The sequence below is a fragment of the Heloderma suspectum genome, chromosome 3 (genome assembly GCF_057233095.1).
Source record: "Heloderma suspectum isolate Gila_16-S chromosome 3, 16-S_ref, whole genome shotgun sequence".
Lineage (NCBI taxonomy): Eukaryota > Metazoa > Chordata > Lepidosauria > Squamata > Helodermatidae > Heloderma > Heloderma suspectum.
In genome coordinates this window covers 4,212,008-4,232,598 of record NC_139460.1, presented here as the reverse complement: position 1 = coordinate 4,232,598, position 20,591 = coordinate 4,212,008, and the positions used below count along the sequence as shown (strand labels likewise).

At 50.6% G+C, this 20,591-nt stretch overlaps 1 protein-coding gene across 2 annotated transcripts; it reads right to left on the bottom strand.

Annotated features, from left to right (window-relative positions):
* Window positions 1–886: 886 nt before the first annotated feature.
* WDR73 (WD repeat domain 73) lies at window positions 887–17,802 on the bottom strand. Of its 2 annotated transcripts, none has more exons than XM_084842329.1 (8): window positions 17,547–17,802; window positions 11,519–11,586; window positions 8,812–8,900; window positions 8,534–8,622; window positions 6,657–6,724; window positions 5,770–5,934; window positions 4,579–4,953; window positions 887–3,141 (listed from the first exon to the last, which is right to left on the bottom strand). In XM_084842329.1, coding segments are annotated over exons 1-8 (1,092 nt in total). In that variant the 5' UTR covers window positions 17,549–17,802; the 3' UTR covers window positions 887–2,905. The 2 variants fall into 2 exon arrangements, with proteins under 2 accessions (XP_084698455.1, XP_084698454.1); XM_084842328.1 differs by having other exon boundaries at window positions 17,735–17,802.
* Between the last annotated feature and the right edge of the window lie 2,789 nt (window positions 17,803–20,591).

The window sequence follows — 20,591 nt, the reverse complement described above, 5'->3', positions numbered from 1 at the left end:
CTAGCAGGTTGAGCCTTACTACAGGCATGCTCAGTGGTGCTGCCAGATGGCCAATAAGGGAGTCCCAGCTGCTCCTGTGCTTTTCATAGAGGCTGGACAGGCAGAGATCTGCAGGTGAAACGTGGAGCAAACCCTTATCACACCCCAGCCTGGTGCCCGCCAGACTTTGCGCCATTGGCCATGCTGGCTGGGAATGATGGGTATTGCAGTCCAATGCATGTGGAGGGCACCAGGCTGGGGCAGGCCGCCGTATCGCCTGGTCATTTTTGCAGACCATCTGGAGCCCTCCTCCTCAAATATGCCCTGTAACAGCTCAAGAAAGCTGAGTCACCGTCTAGCCCAGGATGGATGGGCTTCATGTTAGCACCACCGCTGCGGGCAGCAAAGCACCGTACCCGTTAGCACAGAGTTTAGCTTGGTCGTGAAGACAGCAATGTCGACCTTTCGTTTAGTCACAGGTGTGTTTGACTTTACTAGCTCTGGAAACTTTGCGCCACTGGGTTGGTGGCATTGGCTGGGGCTCGGCCCCCAGCTGTAAGGGCTTTGGGAACAACACGTGAGCACAACGCAGTCACAGCTGGCCCTTTCCAGGGAGGGCCCCCAGAGAGAGCGAGACCGTCGACAGCCAAGTAAGCCTTTGTGAGCTCTAGCTAACCAAGTGAGGCAGCGTGGTACATTTTGTAACGTGGTTCCTTTGTACTGTTCTTTGAAACACCTTGGCTTCCTCCACACTGTTATCTGTGATGTTTTCTGTGGTTTTGTCAAATTATTCTAGTTTATTAATCTGAGAAAAACACAAACCACCCCAAGGAGTGCGTGATTTCATTGTGTATGCATCGCTCGTTTGAACCTGTGTTGCTTTGACAGAAATACACAGCACACCAGCCACGAACATAACTTGTTTTATTGAAATCTGTATGAACCCCCACACAGCTGTAATTTTTGAGACATTTTCCTTTCAGCCCTTGGAAAGATGGGATTTTGGAATGCAAAGTGGTCCTGGCATTTCAGAAAAACAAAGCTTCTTGCTGATAAGGGGAGATTTCCACCAGATGACAAGGAGAAGCTGTGTCACACGAGGGTTTACCACGTTCAAAGTGAACGTCAGAACTGGGAACCTGCAGGTGTGCCCTTGCGGAAGGCACGTGGGGGAAGATCCCCACCCTGGTCACAGGCAGCGAACGGTGCAACATCATGATGTGATGCAAGAAATCGGGTGAAGAGGGGGTGAGGCCTTGACGGAGGAGGGTTGGTTTTGGGAACAGCCCTACAGTTGTTTGTGAGAGGAGCCACGTGCACCTACAGGAAATGTTTGGTGGAGTTGCCTCAAGCGGGGTGCATGTACGTGCAGTTCCCTACCTCCTGCAATTCTGTCTGGGGATGCAACAGAACTCCAAACTTGTCTCCAACAGATCTTCAAAGCTCTGCAGGCTAAATTTCTCCAAGCTAAATGTCAGGTCTAAGTGGAGTATGCCCATTTAAGGGTATTTTCCTAGTAACATTTAGAAGTCAATGGGTAAACTGTGTCTTCAAGTGCCATGGATTCAGATGGTTGATTTTACTTTTGGATTTTGGTAGTACATGCCCTGGTCTCCTCTCGTTTAGACTACTGTAATGCGCTCTACGTGGGGTTACCCTTGAAGACGGTTTGGAAACTGCAGCTGGTACAGAACGCGGCGGCTCGCCTGATTAAAGGCAGCCACCGGCGAGATCACATCACTCCAGTGCTGAAGGAGTTGCACTGGTTAGCAGTTGTTTTCCGGGCCAAATTCAAGGTGTTGGTTTTGACCTTTAAAACCCTGTATGGTTCCGGCCCAGCCTATCTTAAGGAGCGCCTCCAGAAGCACCAGACAGGCCGCTTAACAAGATCAGCTTCGGATGGCCTTCTCTCTGTCCCATCAGCCAGGACAGCTAGACTGGTGGGGACGAGGGAGAGGGCCTTTTCTGTGGTGGCCCCCACTCTGTGGAACTCCCTCCCTAGGGAACTCCGTCATGCCCCCTCTTTAATGAGCTTCCATCATGCATTAAAAACGCTGTTGTTCAGGCAGGCGCTTGGGTGGGTTAGGATATTTTAGAAAATGTTTTTATTGTAGAATGTTATTGTTTTAAACTGTTTTTATTGTGTGTTGTACATCGCCCAGAGTGGCTGGGTGACCAGCCAGATGGGCGATTAATAAATTTAATAATAATAATAAAAATGTAGAGATGTGGTGGACATGTGCCTTCAAAAATTACATCATTTTACAAGTCTTGCAGTGCCATCTATGCCTGCCTACACAGAAGGAAGCCCCGCTGAGTTCAGAGGGGCTTCCTCCCAGATAAGCGTGTACAGAATTGCAGCCTCAGTGTGGCAAGACACCACTTGACATTGACAACATAGAATCCCGTGAACTCGCCACCCAAAGGTAGCTGCAGGTGTGAGACCCTCTTCAACACCCCACTCAACCTCCTCTTCTGCTAAGGTGCAAATGGGAGAGCCAAACTGAGAAATGCAATCTGCCTGCCCCTTTCTTCTTTTCCATTCCTTAAAGCCAGACTGGTCAAGAGGGCTTACATGGAGCAACTTTTATTTACCACATCTCCTGGGGACTTGAAGCCAGGGGGTGGCGGTGGGAGTGTGCTGCAGTGAAACACAGCCAGAGAGCAGCCCCAAACAGCACTTGGTATCAGGAGCAAGCCCCGCAGCAAAATCCTCAGCCGTAACCCATAAGAAAAGTCGCCTGTCAGATGCTGGTTCCCTCTGCACTTGCCAAAGGACTCGTTATTTTGAAGGGGCTTGGTCTGGCAATGCTCAGGGTGGGGAAATGTGCCCCTTCTTCTCTGCACAGTCATCTTCCTTGAATGCTCCGCATGGCTTCGTGACAACAGGGAGCCTCAGGTGGAGCTCCCCGCAGCGATCGGCGCACTAGCTAGCCCCGCGAGGGTCGGACCAGTCCCACACGTGCAGCGAGCCATCCTTCGCTGCTGAGAGCACTGTCCGGGGCTTGCAGGGATGCCAGGCATGGGTGGTAACCAGGGGTGGGTCTCCAACACAGGCCACACTGCTGAAAAGATGCCCTTTGTGAACGAACACCGGTTTGGCTTCCTGCCCCAAGGAATTCCAGCTGTGCGTGTCGTAGACGTGGACGGTGCCATCGAAACCTTGCACAAGCGGGAGAGAGAGTGCCAGGGGTGTTAAGTACCTCACTGCGGGGAGCAAGGGAAGCGAAGGGCACGTGCCCCAGCACCCAAACTTCGGAGGATGTGTCTGGCCCTGCGCAGAGATGAGCACCGCCGCCACCTGACATTAAGCTCTGCTGCAGGGTAAGGCGGGGTGCCCAACATGATGCCCTCCGGATGCCTTGGACTGGTCCGGCCTCTTTAGCCTTGAGCAGGAATTTAGCAGCTTACTGAGGGACCCCGCGCCCCAAAGCGAGGAGGGCGTTAGCCTTCATTAAGCTGAACCTGGGGCATCGCCTGCCAAAGCACTGGATTCGAGAAAAGGAAGAGCGGGCTCTATCCTTCCACTTGAGTTCTTTATAGTAAAAACAGTACCTCTTATACTGAGCAATCAGAATATTAAACGGAAAAGTGAAGCGCACTGTAAAAAGAATCCCCCACCCTTCCCTCTCTCTCACGGCCTCCCCAGCCCGGCACCCTCCTGGCCATGAGATTACAGTCCGACATACCTGGCTGGGGAAGGCGGGTCTGCAGAGCCTTGCTTTGGCAAGCGGGGCCAGAACGCCCCAAAGCCCGTAAGGCCAAGGCCCCACTCAACGGGCTCCCCGCCGGCCTCCTTCCATCCCCCTTCTCAAGCCTTTCCGAGTCCCGCCCAGAAGGTCGCCGCCCCGGGGTCTCGGCAAAGGCCTGAGCACAGTGCTCTGGGAGGAGCCGCGTGCTGTGGCTGCGCTGCGCTGGACTCCAGCTTCCCTGGGCAGCGCTGCGGAACACCCTGCGGGCTGAGCCAGCTGCGCAAGGCCACTGGCCGGAGGAGGGCAAGCGGGAAGACACGGGCCAGGGCGCCACAGGGCTGCTGGGGCGCTTCAGGCAACTTCGGCCAGGAGGCTCTGTCGTCAATAGCATCCGTCAGTGCTCCAGCGCGGGACATGACGGACGGCAGCTCCCAGTATCCCCTCGCCAACATGGCTGGGGGGTGCCGGGACTTGCAGTCCAACACATCTGGTGAGCATCATCTCCCCACAGAAGCTGGCAATTCCATCACGGGGGGGGGGGTGTCATTCAGCCCAAAGGCTTCCCTCTCACCAATCCCCATTTTACAGAGGCAGGGAACTGAGGCTCAGGAACGAGGGAGTTGTGCCCAAAGCTACCCTGGACGTCCAGGGCACCAAGCTGGCTCCCACCTCGTGCCTCGAACTCCAGAGAGCCCTGGCCTGGGATTGCCGCCCGGCCTGTGCTGCCATCCGCCCGGCCTTGCAGAGCCTGCCGATGTGTTCAGCCCACTCGTTGCTCTCGCTCCGAGGGGCAGCCCCACAGGACACCCAGCAGAGGCGGCAGGACCCCAGCACTGCCCCTCCCCGATCTACCCGGGCACCCACCAACGCCCCCACCCTGCCAAGGCGGAGCTCTCCTGAGGCTTACCAGACACAGCCAGGCAACTCCCGAGCAGAGGAGCGAAGGAGACCGACAGGAACTCTGCCCCGTGCAGGCCAGGCGTGGGCACCTGGCACCGCGCCGCTTTCACGGGGCTCCCTGCCTTCCGGATGTCCGTCACCATGACGTGGCCCCCGGACGAGAGCCGGGCTACCAGTGGCTCGTCCAGCAGGCCCTGCCCGACTCCCGCGCACCACTGCTGCCCTCCCAACGCGGCAGGGACGTGTGCCTCTGCGGCGGCTCCCAGAAGGCCCCGGGGCTGCCTGGTGTCTGCGAGGAAGAGCTGCCCCCCGGCGGTGCAGGCCAGCACAGTGGCTCCGTCCAGGAATCCCAGGGTGGCAATCTCATCCGGGCTGGCGGAGTCTGGAAGAGGAAAGAGGCCGCAGCTACCCTGAGTCCAGACAGGTCTGCCTGCAGAACACTCTGATCGGAACTTGCGATCCAGCCATGATGCCTTGAGATCTCACTGGTAATGTACAACAACCCTCTATTGCCCACTTTTGTCCTGCTCAGGATGAATATTAACAAAGAACACTTAAAAACAAACTAGGGTAGGTTTCTAGCCCTCATGGTGCAGCTCACCTCTCTAAAACCGTTCCACTGCTTCTATGCCCTGCACTGATGTGTCTTCTCTCCTGCCTTCGGGCCCCCCTGCACAGCCGGGCCAGAGTCCCCCTGCCCCCCTTTCAGGCCATCTCCTCCCAAAAGCGAATTCCCTAATTTAAGTCTGGACTGAGTGAAGAAGTCCTTCCTTTCATCTGTCCTGAATCTTCCACCCATCAGCTTCAGGGGAGGACCCCGTTGGGATCTAGTATTATGAGTGGGGGAGAAAAATGTAATAAAGGTATTGTCCAGCAGTGGATTTTGGGTTTTTTTTTTCCTCTCACGAAACAGCATGGCTATCTTAAAAAAAAAAAAAAAGTATTTTTTAAAGAGCCTGGCGTCAGCCTTGGTGAGTCCCCCGGGTCCATGCATCTCCCTTGCCACACTGGGTCCTGGTGCTGTGCCCGTGATGGATCATGCGGATTTATTCCAAGGCCGACGAGCCCAAGGGATTCCCAGGTGGATGCAAAAGGAAGAAAAGTGGGCACCTAGCAGATCTTTGGGAGACTCCTGCCCTACGGGTCTGGGTCCCAGGGGGTGCTCAAGAAGTTTGGAACCCAGAAAACAAGGGTGCACCTGCCATGAAGACGGTTTTCCCGGATTCCAGCTCCGTCACCTGGAGATTGCCGATTCTCAGCCCATGAAGGACCCGTGCCGGTTTGGAGAAAGCCGTGGCCATTTTCGCCCAGGAGCGTCCATCTCCGTGTGCAGTAGGGATAGAGCCGACAGGCTTAATAACATCTGGGAGGGGGGAGGGGAGAAAAAGAGACGGACGGCTGCTACCAAGGTACTCGCATTCTTCACGCGGACACAAGACCACCGGTGGATCATGGCAACCCCAGGCAATATTATTTACTTATGGACCACTTACATCTACAGATTTCAAAGGAGTGTACACAAATCATACAAACATAAAAACCAATACATGGAATATATCGCATCTAAGATGACAGACTAAACTACATATTTTGTGAACCGCCCAGAGAGCTTCGGCTATTGGGCGGGATAGAAATGAAATGAAATAAATACATAGGAAAAGTTTCCGTAACAGGTGTGCCTTCAACATGCGCCTAAAAATAAAGTGTCTCAGCACATGTCTGATCTCAGATTACTGCACATAGCAGGCGCCACCACGCGAAGGGCCCTGCTCCAAACAACTGCAGAGTGGAGCTCAGGAATCTGTGGCCCCACCAGCAGGGCCGCTCTAGAAACACTTTGGGAGGGGGCCAATGCGGACACATCCTACTTGTGGGCTTCCCATTGGGGCATCTGGTTGGCTGCTGTGTGAACATAATGCTGAACTAAATGAGCTTTTGGTCTGGTCCAGCACAGCTCTTCTTATGTTCTTATTTATACAGATAAACATTTGTTTTTAGTTACTGCAACCAAGGCTGAGCATTTAGTTACTGACTGACGCAGAACAAAAACAGCTGTGTAAGCGAAGCAGCCCCTCACATGCTCACCTGTCTCGTCCTGCTCCATGCGCCAAACCCGCAACGAACTGTCCGGCGGGCCACTCGTCACCAGCAAGCTACGGGCACAAGCCAACAGGAAGAAAACCCTTGAGAGAGGGAGAGCGTGCAGCCAACCTTCTCCGCACCATGCACTCCGCTCCCAGGCAGAGGGCAAATACACCTGTCAGTCTCCACTAAGGATGTCTGTCACCAGGAAGTCCAGACCTCTCTGGGCTCACCAGACTTCCGTGGTGTGCCCAGTTCGGCTTGCATTTGCAAGCCGAGCTGTATGTTTTCATTGAATTCCTGGGACTTTCCCCGTATTTTTTAAAAAATTGTGGAAATACGTATTTGTACGAATTGCACCTGGAATTTTCATAATTTGCGCAAATTGCAACCATGATTTGCATAATTTGCAATTTGGACAAATTGCAGCCACAATTTCCACAAATTAGGGCTGCAATTTGCACAAATGTCTATGCATTTTTTAAAAAAAATATATGGAAAATCCACTAGATGGCCTGACTTGCTGCGGACCAAGTAAGGCCAGCTAGCAGGAAGTCTCGTTGAACTCCACCCCCCAAAACTAGTCGCCATGCAAGCTTCATGTTCAGAGAACCCAAGTTCTGAATCATCAAAACCCCAAAGCACAATGCCCTTCACTGCCCTCCCTGTTCTACGCTTCTGGCTATTCTAGAATGAACAACAACTGATGTAGCAGCAGACCTCCATCAGAGCATTTCCCTGTTCTCTAGCCCATGGGCCTAAACTGGCCCACAAGGGGGGGCTCCCTCCATGGGCCCTGCCCACTCTCCTCCACCTCCCCAAGCCCCACCCCCTTGCCTGGGGGCTTTGGGAGGAAGTAGGTAGGGAAAGGAAACCCCTTGCTGTCCGCAATTCCCCGGCATACTGCTCTCCCCCACTCCCAAATGGTGGAGCAGTGGCTACTCCATCACCAGCGAGCCCCATGGGAAAAGGAAGGGCTCGTCCTCCCCATGGACACTAGGGCGTGTCATGCCAATTGGTCAGTATTTTGGCATGAACAGTTCTCTTTTTAAAGCACCATTCCTGTGCCCTAGCCCCATGGCCAGTCCAAGAGACAGCAGCTGTCAGCATGCAGCCGACAGGAGTAGGAAAGACTTTTAGGTTGCTTGTTGAGCTACCGAGGGTAAAGTTCTGGCCCCCAAGATCGTTAGTATGCTCAAATCTGCATCCCAAGCCAATGTGTAGAGAGCACTGCACAACACCCCCAACCCTGACAACAGCACCAGAGGGTTTTGCAAGGCAAAGGAATCACTGCCAGTCAGGGACCCTGCACTGACTAAGCCACAACAGGAATGCTGCATTCAGACATCACACCAAACCATGTTTTGTTTTTACATCCAAAACCTACGCCAGCTCGCAATCTATGGTTTGCGAAGGCTGCCATATCAGGATACTCAAATTAGTTTGAAGCTGGTTATCAAAGGCATTGTTTGCATTGACCACAGTCTGCATTATGTCAGAATTCACAGGGCTCTGGCAAACCACAGCTATGGCTGTTGCTGCACTATGGAGACAGGAGAGTGAGCTTCTGAAGCCAAGTACTGAGCAGATGGAAAAGAGAAGCAGGCACGTAGCTTTAAGCCGTGCTTTGTCTGCTGTACATTTGGAAGCTCAAACCACCATGTGGGTTTTTAACCATGCTTAGCAGAGAAGATGGTCTGATACAATGTCTGAACTGAGCTGGTGTGTCAAGCTCACCTTCGTCCAAGGGGGACATGCGACGTTCATTCAAATGTTCTTTCCTCAGAGCTAAAGTTGCCCATTCCTTTGGGCCAGGGATGCCCTTCTTCCAACCTAAACATGCAGATAAGGAGTGGCCAAGTTTTTTCAGCATCACATACCTGGTGTCTGGCACGTGCTTCAGCTGGTACACAGGGCGGTCAGAAAATCCACCGTGTTCAACCTTAAAATCTCTTTCCGGACATAAACCCTGTAAAAATGCAAGTAGTTTGCAGTGAGGGTTCCATACCCGAGCCATAGGTGGCACCCAAAGGAGACCCCAAAGTACATTTGCACAAACATCTATTCCTAAGTTGGGGTGTCAGTGGGTGGACGTCGGAGGGGCCTACATGGGAGAGGGCTGGGCAGGGTGGGTCTCTGCTGGTCACACGGACATTACCTGGTGCTCTTTGGCATACAGCCTCTGTGGCAAGAGCAGCTGGAGAACTTCATTCCTTCTTCCGTTTTCATATCCTGCTACACAGATCCCTAAAAACAGAATCACAGACCAACCGAGGAATTCAGCATTCAGCAGGGTTTGACAAAGGCTATCAAACCAGAGTGCAGTGGCTGCTGAGGCCATTTTCCCCTACCCCCCCCAGTTGCCACCCCTCTTCGATTAGTTCCACTTAACCACCAGATAATCTCAATGCTGATATTATTCTACCCTGTTCGAGCGACATCTGCCCTCCTTCATCTTGAACCCATGAGATCTAGCACCGCCCTCTGGATCAAAAGCAGAGAACGAGCCCTTGCTTTCTTCTGTTCAACAGCCCTTCAGGGATTTGAAGAGGGCCATCATTCCAATATGTCTGCGTCTGTGGCCACCCTGAACCGAGAAGTTTCCTAGCACGGATGTTGGGCTATGGGGACTGGGCCCAGCTTTGGAATGCTCTCCCAAGGGAAGCTCGCCTGGCACTCACTCTGCTGTTTTTGCGGCACCAGGCAAAGACATTTCTTTCTCCCACACTGTTTTAAAATACAAACCCTTTTAAAGTCTTCTAAAATATTTTAGTACTTTTGTGTTTTATTATCTTAGTCGCTGCAGTGCTATCCTAGGGGGTGTCTCCACAAGCGACTTACTCCAAGGTGGCTGCGTTTGGACATCGTTAGGGATACATTTAACTTTTGTGAATTGCCCAGAGAGCTTTGGCTATGGGGCAGTATAGAAAAATAACAACAACAACAATAAATGACGTCGTGGCCATCTTACCACGTGGCCATCTCCAGCCACTCTGGAGTTTCGTGCCGAAAAACCAGCTCTTCTGAGACCACTTTTAGTCCGATTGCTTTCCTTAATTCGGCTTGCCTGCGCTTCTGTTGCGGTGTGCACCACCCCTCCACATTTACTCCAGCATGACAGCCCTGCCCAGAGGTGTCTTTCACCTCGCTGACCCCAGTCAAGCGGTCTTTCCCCACTGTTTCCGCCATTTCAGGCTGGCCATCAGAGTTCTGCGCTACCTCTTGGCATTTGCTTCACCTTGCCTACCACTAAACTCTGGTGGCCATCCCCGCAAAGTATGGGTGTGCTCTGGGCAGCCTCTAACTTATTTCTGAAACTAAAGTGTTAAACCAAAATAGAGCTTTTGTCGGCTGTACCAGCACCTCCCCACATCTCGCTATCACATTTGTCCAGCAATACCTGCATCCCCAGTCCCACTGCCTCACTATGCCACTATTCGGGGGCCTGGATATTGCTGAACAAAGGCGTGATAGTGACCCAGTGACATTGAAAACCCCTTTGGAGGGGTGTTGTTTGAACTTCTTCCTTTCTGGATGGGTGATTTCTTTCATGTCTCTATGCCTCTATCACGCAATTGCTTTGATAGAGACATGAAAGAAATCACCCATCCAGAAAGGAAGAAGTTAAAAAATCATGCCTACAAAGGGACATGATTTTCGATGTCACTAGGTCACTATCGCGCCTTTGTCCAGCAATACCCATGCCACCTATCACTCACCATGTCACTATCACGCATTAACACTATTGCACAATAGTGACAAAGTGAGATAGTGGTTTTAGAGGGGGAAGAAATAAAAAACAATTGGTGGAATCAGGCATATCTTGGGGGAAGGGGTCTCCTTAAAAGTAATTCCCATTGTGGTTAATGAGGCTAAGCTTCCATCCATTAGGGGAAGGAAGGAGGAGAGCCTGGTGTGTGTGGGGGGGGCAGCTTTCTTCTTGGTTGAGCAGCCCCTGCCACTCTTGATGACATTTACTCCAATCTCCCCACCCCACCCAGAAGTATGTTCTGTGAAGTGACTTATGCTGGAGTAGTGCACTCGCTCATGGAGCCCTGCATGGACCAAAACACCCCAAAGCCAGTTTCTTGAAAAAAATCCAGGTAAGCTTCCCTTCATTTCTCCTTCCGCTGTCATGGAGACAGGGTCCAAGTCCCTGCAATGTGATATTGTATTTTATGATGTGCTGGCAAGTTCATTAGCTTTATAGCGTTGATTTTATTGTGATTTTAGTTGCATTTTTATCATTATTATCAAATGCCTAGATAAATTTATGAGGTGTTTAATAAATAAAATAAAAAAAAATAGTACAGAAGTGCTGCCATCATACCCATTTTGACTAAGGCAGCCTTCCCCAACCTGGTGCCTTCCAGATATGTTAGGACTACAACTCCCATAAACCCCCAGCAGGTTCAAAACTTCCCTTCCCCAAGAAGGTGGCAAGGAAGCAGGTCAGCAGAGGCTAGTGGCTCCAACGTCAGTGGGGCAATGCATCCGCATCGGGTTTCAGTCAGAACTCTAAAAGGAGCTATCCAAGGTGTGGAGCACCTCGAATAAATCCTTTAGAGTTCTGACTGAAACTCGGAGCGGATTCACAGGCACATTGACACTGGAGCCACCAGCCTCCACTAATGCTGGTGCCCAGAGAATGTTCTGTCAGCACAGGAGAGGGTCCATCTATTGAGGCTATGCAGCTATTCCCTGCCTGGGAGCCACATTTGAGCTGCTCTGAGCCCCTTGGAGAAACAGAAGGCAGCACACTGCAGGTGGAGTAGAAATGCCAACCCTGTCCACTCCCCAGGAGCCCCTGAAAGCAGCTGCCCAAAACTGACCTGGCCCAAACCCAGTGAAGAAACACCACTCACTTTTGTCTCCCGTCCACTCGATAACTCTGGTGGGATCCTGGAGCTCAAAGACATGGAGATCGTTGTACCTAAGCAACATGATTTTAATTTTTGTGAACTGCCCAGAGAGCTTCGGCTATCAGGCAGTATAGAAATAAATAAATAAATAAATAAATAAATAAATAAATAAATAAGCAAGCAAGCAAGCAAGCAAGCAAGCAAGCAAACAAGCCTCAGTTAAAAGGCACCACACAATCTAGACTGGGGTGTGTGGAGGAGGGAGAGGGAAATCGGCAAGAAAAGATCCCCTGAAAATAATAAGTGAAGGGTGCAATCCAGTACACTTACCTGAGTAGACGTGAACTGGATTGCACTGGACGTTTGAGGTCTCTATAAGAATACCTTAGTGTGATGTTAATTACTAGAGATATACCAGACCCGTTTTGCACATTTTTTAAAAAAACTGAAGCTTGAGCAGTGTAGATATGCAGAAAATTTTGAAACTTTGAAAAAGTTCAAAGCTCGAGCTTTAATAGCAAAACACTATGTTTATTTGTTGCATGCCAAACAGTCTCCTATTGCTCTACAGTTCACTGCTGGGTTATTTGCTCTGTACCAAACAGTGCTTGATCTGACACCACATGTTCTCAACCTGAAACTTGAAGAAATGCTAAATGATCTTTTTAAAAAGAATGTGCCAAATAATGCCCAATTTGACATCACGTGTTTCCAGCTTCCATTACATGCATCCTCCCGCTTTCCTTTTTTCTGTCTGGATTTGTTTTCATTTGTTTTACTTCACAGGCAGGCTTCATAGAGCACTGCTAGGACTTGGGCCGGTTACTAGGGGGAATGGCCATGATCCCCCACCCCCATTGTATTGTTGTGAATGAGACGAATCAAAGAGCGAGGAGGAAGGGGCTGGTGCTGCCCCACCTGTGATGCACTTTGCACAGGTAGGGTTTGTGTGTTTGTGTGTGTGTGGGGGGAGTAGTGCAAGACTGGAACCATATTGGATGGCTGTGGCTCAGGGCAAGTGAGAGAAAGGCAGTGTTTTTCCTTCTCTCTCCCCCATCGCACCTATTGCTTTTCAGGCCCAGGTGAAAGTGGGGCTTCTTGGGTGGGGGCTTGGACCACCTTGTTTCCCTGCAACAGAGGAGGGGTGGGTCTGTCTATGCTTTCATGTAATGGGAGGGGTTCTTATTGGAAGGAGGAAGGCTAATTGTGTGAGTGAATGAGAGGGATGGAGGGGGGCTGGAAGACCTCATTTGCTATGGCGGGGGTGGCCTGCCTTAATGTACTGCGAAGAGGTCATATTATTGGGGTGCTCATTGAAGGGAAGCTGATGCGGGATGTAATTGGAAAGTTGAGAGAGGAAGAAGGAGGTAAAGAAAGAAATGCCCCCTGAAAGTTGTTCTAGTCACAAGGGAAATGGCCAAACATATTTTCATCCATTCATAGAATCGTAGGGTTGGAAGGGGCCTACAAGACCATCAAGTCCAACCACCTGCTTAATGCAGGAAACCAAGTCAGAGCATCCCTGACAGATGGCTCTCCAGCCTCATTCTTGGCCTACTAGTGCCTGTGGCAATATGAGCTTTATACTACTTCATCTGAATAATCTAATAATGTTCAAGAGCACACACAAAAGCAGAACCATATACAAAGCTAGAACACAAACATATTTCGGTGGATGCTATGAGGAGGGCTCTGGATAGGGGCGAATGCTCCTTCCTTGTTCTCCTCGACCTCTCAGTGGCTTTTGATACCATTGACCACGGTATCCTCCTGGACCGCCTGGAGGGGTTGGGCATTGGAGACACCATATTACGGTGGTTCCGGTCCTTCCTCTCTGGCAGGTACCAGAGGGTAGCACTGGGAGAGGAGGTTTCGGACCCGTGGCCGCTCACTTGTGGGGCACCACAGGATTCCATCCTCTCCCTGATGCTATTTAACATCTATGTGAAGCCACTGGGGGCTATCATCAGGAGGTTTGGGGTACGGTGTCATCAATATGCGGATGACACGCAGCTCTACCTCTCGTTCAAATCTTCACCAGGGTTGGCCATAGAATCCCTGTCCAAATGTCTGGAGACGGTGAGTGGCTGGATGGGGAGGAATAAGCTGAAGCTGAACCCTGACAAGACTGAGGTACTTCTGGTGGGAGACAAGAGGAGGTTGGGGGATGTCGATCTGGTGTTGAATGGGGTACGGCTACCCTTGAAAGACCAGATCCACAGCTTGGGGGTCATTTTAGATTCCCAGCTATCCATGGAGGCTCAGGTGTCAGCCATGAGCCGGACAGCGCTGTACCAACTCCATCTGATACGGAGGCTGCGCCCCTACCTTCCCGAGCATCTGCTCCCATCGGTAGTACATGCCCTGGTCTCCTCTTGTCTAGACTACCGTAATGCACTCTACGTGGGGTTACCCTTGAAGATGGTTCGGAAGCTGCGGCTGGTGCAGAACGTGGCGGCTCGCCTGATTAAAGGCAGCCGCCGACATGACATCACTCCGGTGCTGAAGGAGTTGCACTGGTTACCAGTTGTTTACTGAGCCAAATTCAAGGTATTGGTTTTGACCTTTAAAACCCTATGTGGTTCTGGCCCAGCCTATCTCAAGGAGCACCTCCAGCAACACCAGGCAGGCCGCTTAACAAGATCAGCCTCGGATGGCCTTCTCTCTGTCCCATCAGCCATGACAGCTAGGCTGGTGGGGACAAGGGAGAGGGCCTTCTCTGTGGTGGCCCTCACTCTGTGGAACTCCCTCCCTAGGGAACTCTGCCATGCCCCCTCTTTAATGAGCTTCTGCCACGCACTGAAAACATGGTTATTCAGGCAGGCATTTGGGGTGGGTTAGGGCATTTTTATATAATGTTTAATGTGTAATTTTACTGTTTTAAATTGTACCATTGTACATTGCCCAGAATGGCCGGGTGACCGGCCGGATGGGCGACTAAGAAATTTAATAAATAAAAATAAATAAATAAAAATATCACAAAAAATCCACAAACTGGGGGTTATGTTGCTTTGGTGTTTCTCCATTTTGTGTGTGCTTCTTTAAAGCTTTAAAAGGTTTGGGGCCAAATTACTTGAAGGGTCACCTGCAGCTGCATCAGCCTGCCCACACTTTAAGCCTGCCCACAGAGGCCTTTCTCAGTTGCCTTTGAGGGTAGTCGATGGGCAAGCATATGAGACAGGGCCTTTTCTGCAGTGTCCCCAGACCTCTAAGGGTTGCCATCAGGGGTCTGTCAGGCCCCATCATTGCAGGCTTTTAGGAAGGTCCTGAAGACTTGTTTGTTGGCTCTGACCTTCCTGATTATGCTATATCGGCCTGTTCTGGGTTGTAGCTGCAATTATGTTGTAGGTTTTTAGTAATGTTTTATTGCTGGTGTTTCTTGTTTTATAGACGTTTGCTGCCTTATTGTATTGGCTTCTTAAATTATATTGAATTTTAGAGACCAATCCTTGGTCTGGAGGGCTGTAGGGTAATTCGGATTCCTAGATCTGAGGTTGGAGACAGCGTTCCAAGTGCAGATCCAGGAATCTGCATTACTTCCCCCCCCCGCCCCACCCTCGGAGTCAGAATGGAGAGGACTGCACCAGCTGCCTCTCTGAGGTTGCAAAGGCAACCTCAGAGAGGGGGCAAAGGGGGTGTGCCAGTGGGCAGGAGGGGACTGGGGAAGCCAGGATACGGTGTATCCCCAGGCCTCCTCAGCCTCCTGCTCCAGAGCCCCAACTAGATGGGCGAAAAAGCCCATCAAGCGAAAATGCAGAGCAGAAGAAGCGGGGAGGCATGCTCGCAAGCATACAGGCATCACCATAGGACTGCAGCCTTAATGCTGTGAGCCACCTTGGGAGGGCTTCTGCCCTGAAAGGCGGCCTAGAAATATTTACAAAAAACAAATAAAAATGCTGAAAACATTGTTTTTATTGTGAGCAGGATTTTTCCATATAAACAAAATAACGCTAGTGCAGCCTAGAGATGTGAAGGCCTGGAGGAAAAAAAACATTTGTTCTTGCTTCTTTCTGAGGACTGTTTTTGTTTTTTTCCAAAAAACTGGAAAAATTGAACAGCTCTGGATTATGAACTGTTTTGTTTTAGAATTTAAGACAAAGTGTTTATATGTTGTAACCCAGCCTTTACTCGCCAACATGATTTCTAAAAACTATATAATAAGAAACTTTTATAGAAATGCTAGAGATGTAAAATCTCTGGAAATAATGAAGCCGTGGGGGGAAATGTTTTTTTAATCTTCTCTGGAAGATTCCCAGCATAATTAGTTCTTTCACTGCTTATTAAAACTATTGATCTAAAGTATATTTTACCGATAGACATTTATGCTCCATTTCCCAACATGTGAGTAGAGTCACCACATCATAGTAATGGAAGTACAGGTGCATTGTTGACAGTTTGGGTTTTGTTCTATGGAGTACTGTGGTTCTGGTCTTGTTCTGGTTAGATGCTGCAGCAGTCAATTAATGCAGTTCTAATCTAAAGCGCTCATGTGAAAAAAGCAATCCATCTACTGTCACCAGACGCTACAGAACAGCATGTGGGTAATCCCACTTTTTTTTTTTTAAATAAAAATTAACTTTGAGGCTTAGGTCTATAGAACTCACTGCCACAGTTTTAATAAAGTTCTCAATTAGACTCACCACTAGGTAATGCTGCCTCAGCTATAAAACTTTTTAACTGCTGCCACTAGAATAATCCCTCTCTACCTAAATGAAAATTGGTAGCCTGGTTCCTATGGTGTAGGCATGGCATTGACACTACCACTAGAAACAACTTTTCAGAATGAACAAAAAATAAGATGTTCATTAAAAGAAATTATTTACAAAAGTGAATAAAATGTTACTCTTCAAATAACAGGTTGAGATTGCTTAAAGGATCTTAAATTAAATATGACTGCTTACCATCTTGCCTAAATAAAACCTCAATAGCTTTTCCTTCAGATCAGATATCCCTAAGCTCCACCCCACAAACAGGAACAGGTTTAGGAATTTCCCTAAACTTCCATACAAATAGGAACTGATGCCGTACGCCACTCTTCCTCTGCCTCCAGTTCTTCCTGCTTCTAGGATGTTTCAGGGAGTACTTGCTGATGTTCCCTCTGGTCAGACATTAAATAGGAACCTAAAATATCATAGAATCATAGAGTAGTAGGGTTGGAAGGGGCCTACAAGGCCATCGAGTCCAACCCCCTGCTCAATGCAGGAATCCAAGTCAGAGCATCCCTGACAGATGGCTGTCCAGCCTCGTCTTGAAGGCCTCCAGTGTGGGAGAGCCCCCCACCTCCCTAGGGAATGGGTTCCGTTGTCGTATTGCTCAAACAGTCAGGACGTTTCTCCTGATGTTCAGCCGGAATCTGGCTCCCTGTCACTTCAGCTCATTATTCCGTGTCCTGCACTCTGGGAGGATCGAGGAGAGATCCTGGCCTTCCTCTCTGTGACAACCTTTCAAGTACCTGAAGAGCACTATCCTGTCTCCCCTCAGCCTTCTCTTCTCAAGGCTGAACATGCCCAGTTCTTTCAGTCTCTCTTCATGCTATGTGCATCTTGGTTTACTCATAAAATTATCATGCTTGGTACATTAAATGCAAAAGTATAGTTTATTCAGACAATAATTACAAATTCACTTAGTTTGCTTTTAAACATTTTTAAATATAATTTTCTGAACAAACCAAATTATACGTAAGATAATTTTAGGAACAGAAAGGCTGCTTTATCTCCCTAAAACAGCGTTCCTCAAGCTGGAGCGCTCCAGATGTTTTAGACTACGATGCCCAGCAGTCCTGGCCATTGGCCATGCTGCCTGAGGATGATGGGAGCTGAAGTCCAAAACGCCTGGGGGGCACCAGGCCGGGGAAGGCTGCCCTACGCTAACGAAGTGACTTTAGGTCTGTAAAGCGTGCTAAAAGGCACGAGGGTTTTTCATTTCTCAATGTCCCCGAAATTCCTGTCGTGCCCCCGCCACCCCAATGCCCGGGGAAGGAACGTTCCCGCGCCCCCGCCCCGCCCCGCCTCAACGTTCCCGAAGGTTTTACATCGCCGGCGCAGCCACAGGGCCTCAACCGCCAGGGGCCGTCGACAAGCCAGCCGCGAGGCGACGAAGGCGGCACGCCGCTCGCGCCCCTCGCTGCGGCGCCCGCCCGCGCGGGCTGCGGCTGGGGCGCGGCGCGACCGCGGGCGGGAAGCGGCGCCCGGCGGCCTGCAGCGCGCCCGCCTCACTCACAGCCTCAGGGACTCCAGCAGCCACGCGTCCTCCTGCGCCTGCGCCATCCGCCCGCCCTGCTCCGCTCTGCCCGCGCGGGGCGGGGCGGGGCGGGCGCGAGGGAGAGGCGGCCTGTCACGTGCGCGCCTCCTCACGTGACCGGGGCCCCGCGCGGCTCCGCCTTCCCGCGGGCGTCTGCTCAGGCCCGGGCTGGCGGCCGCGTGGGGAGCGCCGAGGCCCACCCGGGCGCCGGCGGCCAGGTCTCCAGTCTCCAGATCCCCAGTTTGCGATGAAGCATCGACGAAGCGAGTCGCCCGCCCTGGCAGGGCCCGAGACAAGAGGCAGCAGGCGAAGCCGCGCTCCTGCCGGGCAGTTTTGGGGACAGCAGCCTGCCCCCCCCCGGGGGGGGTTCGTAGCCGATGAATGAACGGTGATTTCCGGCTGAACATCAGGAAAAACTTCCTGTGAGAGCAATACGGCAATGGAACCCATTACCCAGGGAGGCGGTGGGCTCTCCCACACTGGAGGCGTGCAAGACGGGGCTGGACAGCCGCCTGTCGGGGATGCTCTGACTCGGACCCCTGCATTGAGCAGGGGGCTGGACTCGATGGCCTTGTAGGCCCCTTCCAGCCCTAAGATTCTAATGAAGGCACAGCGACAGCTGGCGCACCCCCCATCCGGGTGCGTTGGCCCTTCCGGGTGTGCTAAGCCTTTGGGGGATCTCTGGGGGGCCCTGCAGCCTCACAAAACAATGTCAAGACCCAGGCGCTTAATGTAGCTGCGTTTGGGCAGTGGTGGGTTTACCAAAAGCAAAAGGCAGCAGCAGAGATGGGAGGTCATGATCTTTCTGACTCAAGGCTTGTTAATATTTTTTTTCTGAGTTCATAAACATTTAACCCTGATAGCGCATGCAAATAAAGTGCCTTTCTGTTTTGGCACGCCCACTGAGGATGTGCGTGGGCCCACAACACATAGCTGGCTAGGGCTGCAATGTCCAGCATATATGTGGGTGGGTGGATGGGTGTATAAAAGCAATGTTGGCCACCTGTTAATTTTACACTTACAGGTGCAGTTCCTCACAAGGTGGTCAAGGTTATCCACCCCACTTTTGGCGGCGTGGTAATGTGCAACTATATCTGGCTTTTTGGACTCCCCACGCACCATGTCCTGATGCATTGAGGAGAGGGGAATGACAGCTTTCTGTTTTTGGAGAACATAGGGTACCAAAGTAGAGTTATGGTCAAAACCAAACAGTGATGACAGTGGTTCCCTGCATGGATGTGGCTGCATCTTTGGTGGGATGTAGGCTTTATTCCTTCTCACTGTGCTTACATAAGTTAAGTCTTTGATGATCAGTGCTTCAGCGAGTTCAATACTTGTGAAGAAATTGTCCCCCACCATATTTCTCCCGGTGTGGAAATACAGTTCCACAAGTTTTGTCACCACATTGAACCCAAGCTGGGTTTCCTGTGGTACTCCTGGCTGCCTGCCCAGGTACACATCTCTTCTGAGAGGATAGGATGTCCCAGCATTGCAGCAGCACCACCACAGCTTTATACCATATTTCCCTGGTTTGCTTTGCATGCATTGTTTGAATGGACATTGCTCCCTGAACACCAGCTGCTTGTCAACAGTGAGGTCTGTCCCTGGTATGTACCACTTGAGTAGCTGCTCCACAAACGTGGTCCAAATATCCTGAAAGGCAGCAAGCTTGTCAGTAGCTCTACAAGTCTGTCTTGTTGCCTTATTATCAAACCTCATGAACTTTCTGATGTTACAAAATGTTCTAAGGGTCATAGTTGCTCTGAAGAAGGTACCTCCCAAAGTTCAATCCCAAAGTTCTTCCAAGGCTTCATGATGTCCACAGTACACCCCTGCCAGAAGCAATAGTCCAGTGTACACCTTCATCTTGGTGCTTCCACTGATGCATTTTGGCAGGGTTTCTCTCATTTCATTCTCTAGTGACACACTCCACCTCTCTGTTTGTGTCACAGATTAAGAGGCTAAGAATGGGCTATGTGCAAAGTAGCTCAAAGGTTTCTGAAGCAGTGTCTTTTCTGGCACTCCTCTTTGGCCCTGGATGTTCATATACAATGTCTCTGGCTTCTCTTCAGTGAACTGGCTGTGGAGTTGAGTGCCAGGCCCTCCCATTCCTGCCTTACAAGGTGCCTGCATCACCATCTGGTTCACCTTGGACAGGATCCGGTGACCATGATGCCAATCCACTTCGTCCACTTCTTCTTAGTGCATCTGTTTTGTTCTCTGTTGCTAGTCATGGTCACTGACCTTCTCCACTGGAGACTGATCTTTCCTGCAGCAGATTACAATCAGCATAACAATGGATTTTAAATTACAGTTTCTCAGTGTCTGGGTGAGGGAGGGGTTTGCTCCTCTTCCTGGCACCCAAAACAGTCTAAGAACACATGTAGTTTAATCAAAAGGGCACGGGACATTTTGTGTCCCTATACATTACATTGTGTGGGGTGCCAAAAGCACCCCAATGGCAAAAATGCATAGATTTTGTGGGATGTTTTATGTCCCAGGCATGTTTTGGTTTAAAGAAATAAAACTGTAAAAGGCAGGTGGCTGAAATTTGGGGAGATTGTTTACTACCATGCAAGTGACAGAAGGACTAGATTGTAGGTCTATGTGTGTATAAATTAAACAACACAATGTGAGCTGGGGGGAAGGAAAGTCTTCCATTATACAGGATGAGGGTTAAGAGCTAGAGTGGGTTGTTGTGATGTATATAGCTTTAAAAGATCCTGCCATTTTTAGCTCTTGCAGGAAGCCCGGGTGGAACCTCTCCCCATCTCTCTTAGTGTAGGCCTTGGAGCTGAGACAGTGTGCCACGCAGCTCCTGGTATTTTCTTATGTG

Coding starts and splice junctions, on each gene's coding strand:
- WDR73 (XM_084842328.1), bottom strand. CDS start 17,781: ATGGCGCAGGCGCAGGAGGACGCGTGGCTGCTGGAGTCCCTGAGGCT. Junction 6,725..8,533: donor AAGCACGTGCCAGACACCAG/GTATGTGATGCT, acceptor TTGTGCCCGTAG/CTTGCTGGTGACGAGTGGCC. Junction 3,142..4,578: donor GAGTTGCCTGGCTGTGTCTG/GTAAGCCTCAGG, acceptor CGCTTGTGCAAG/GTTTCGATGGCACCGTCCAC.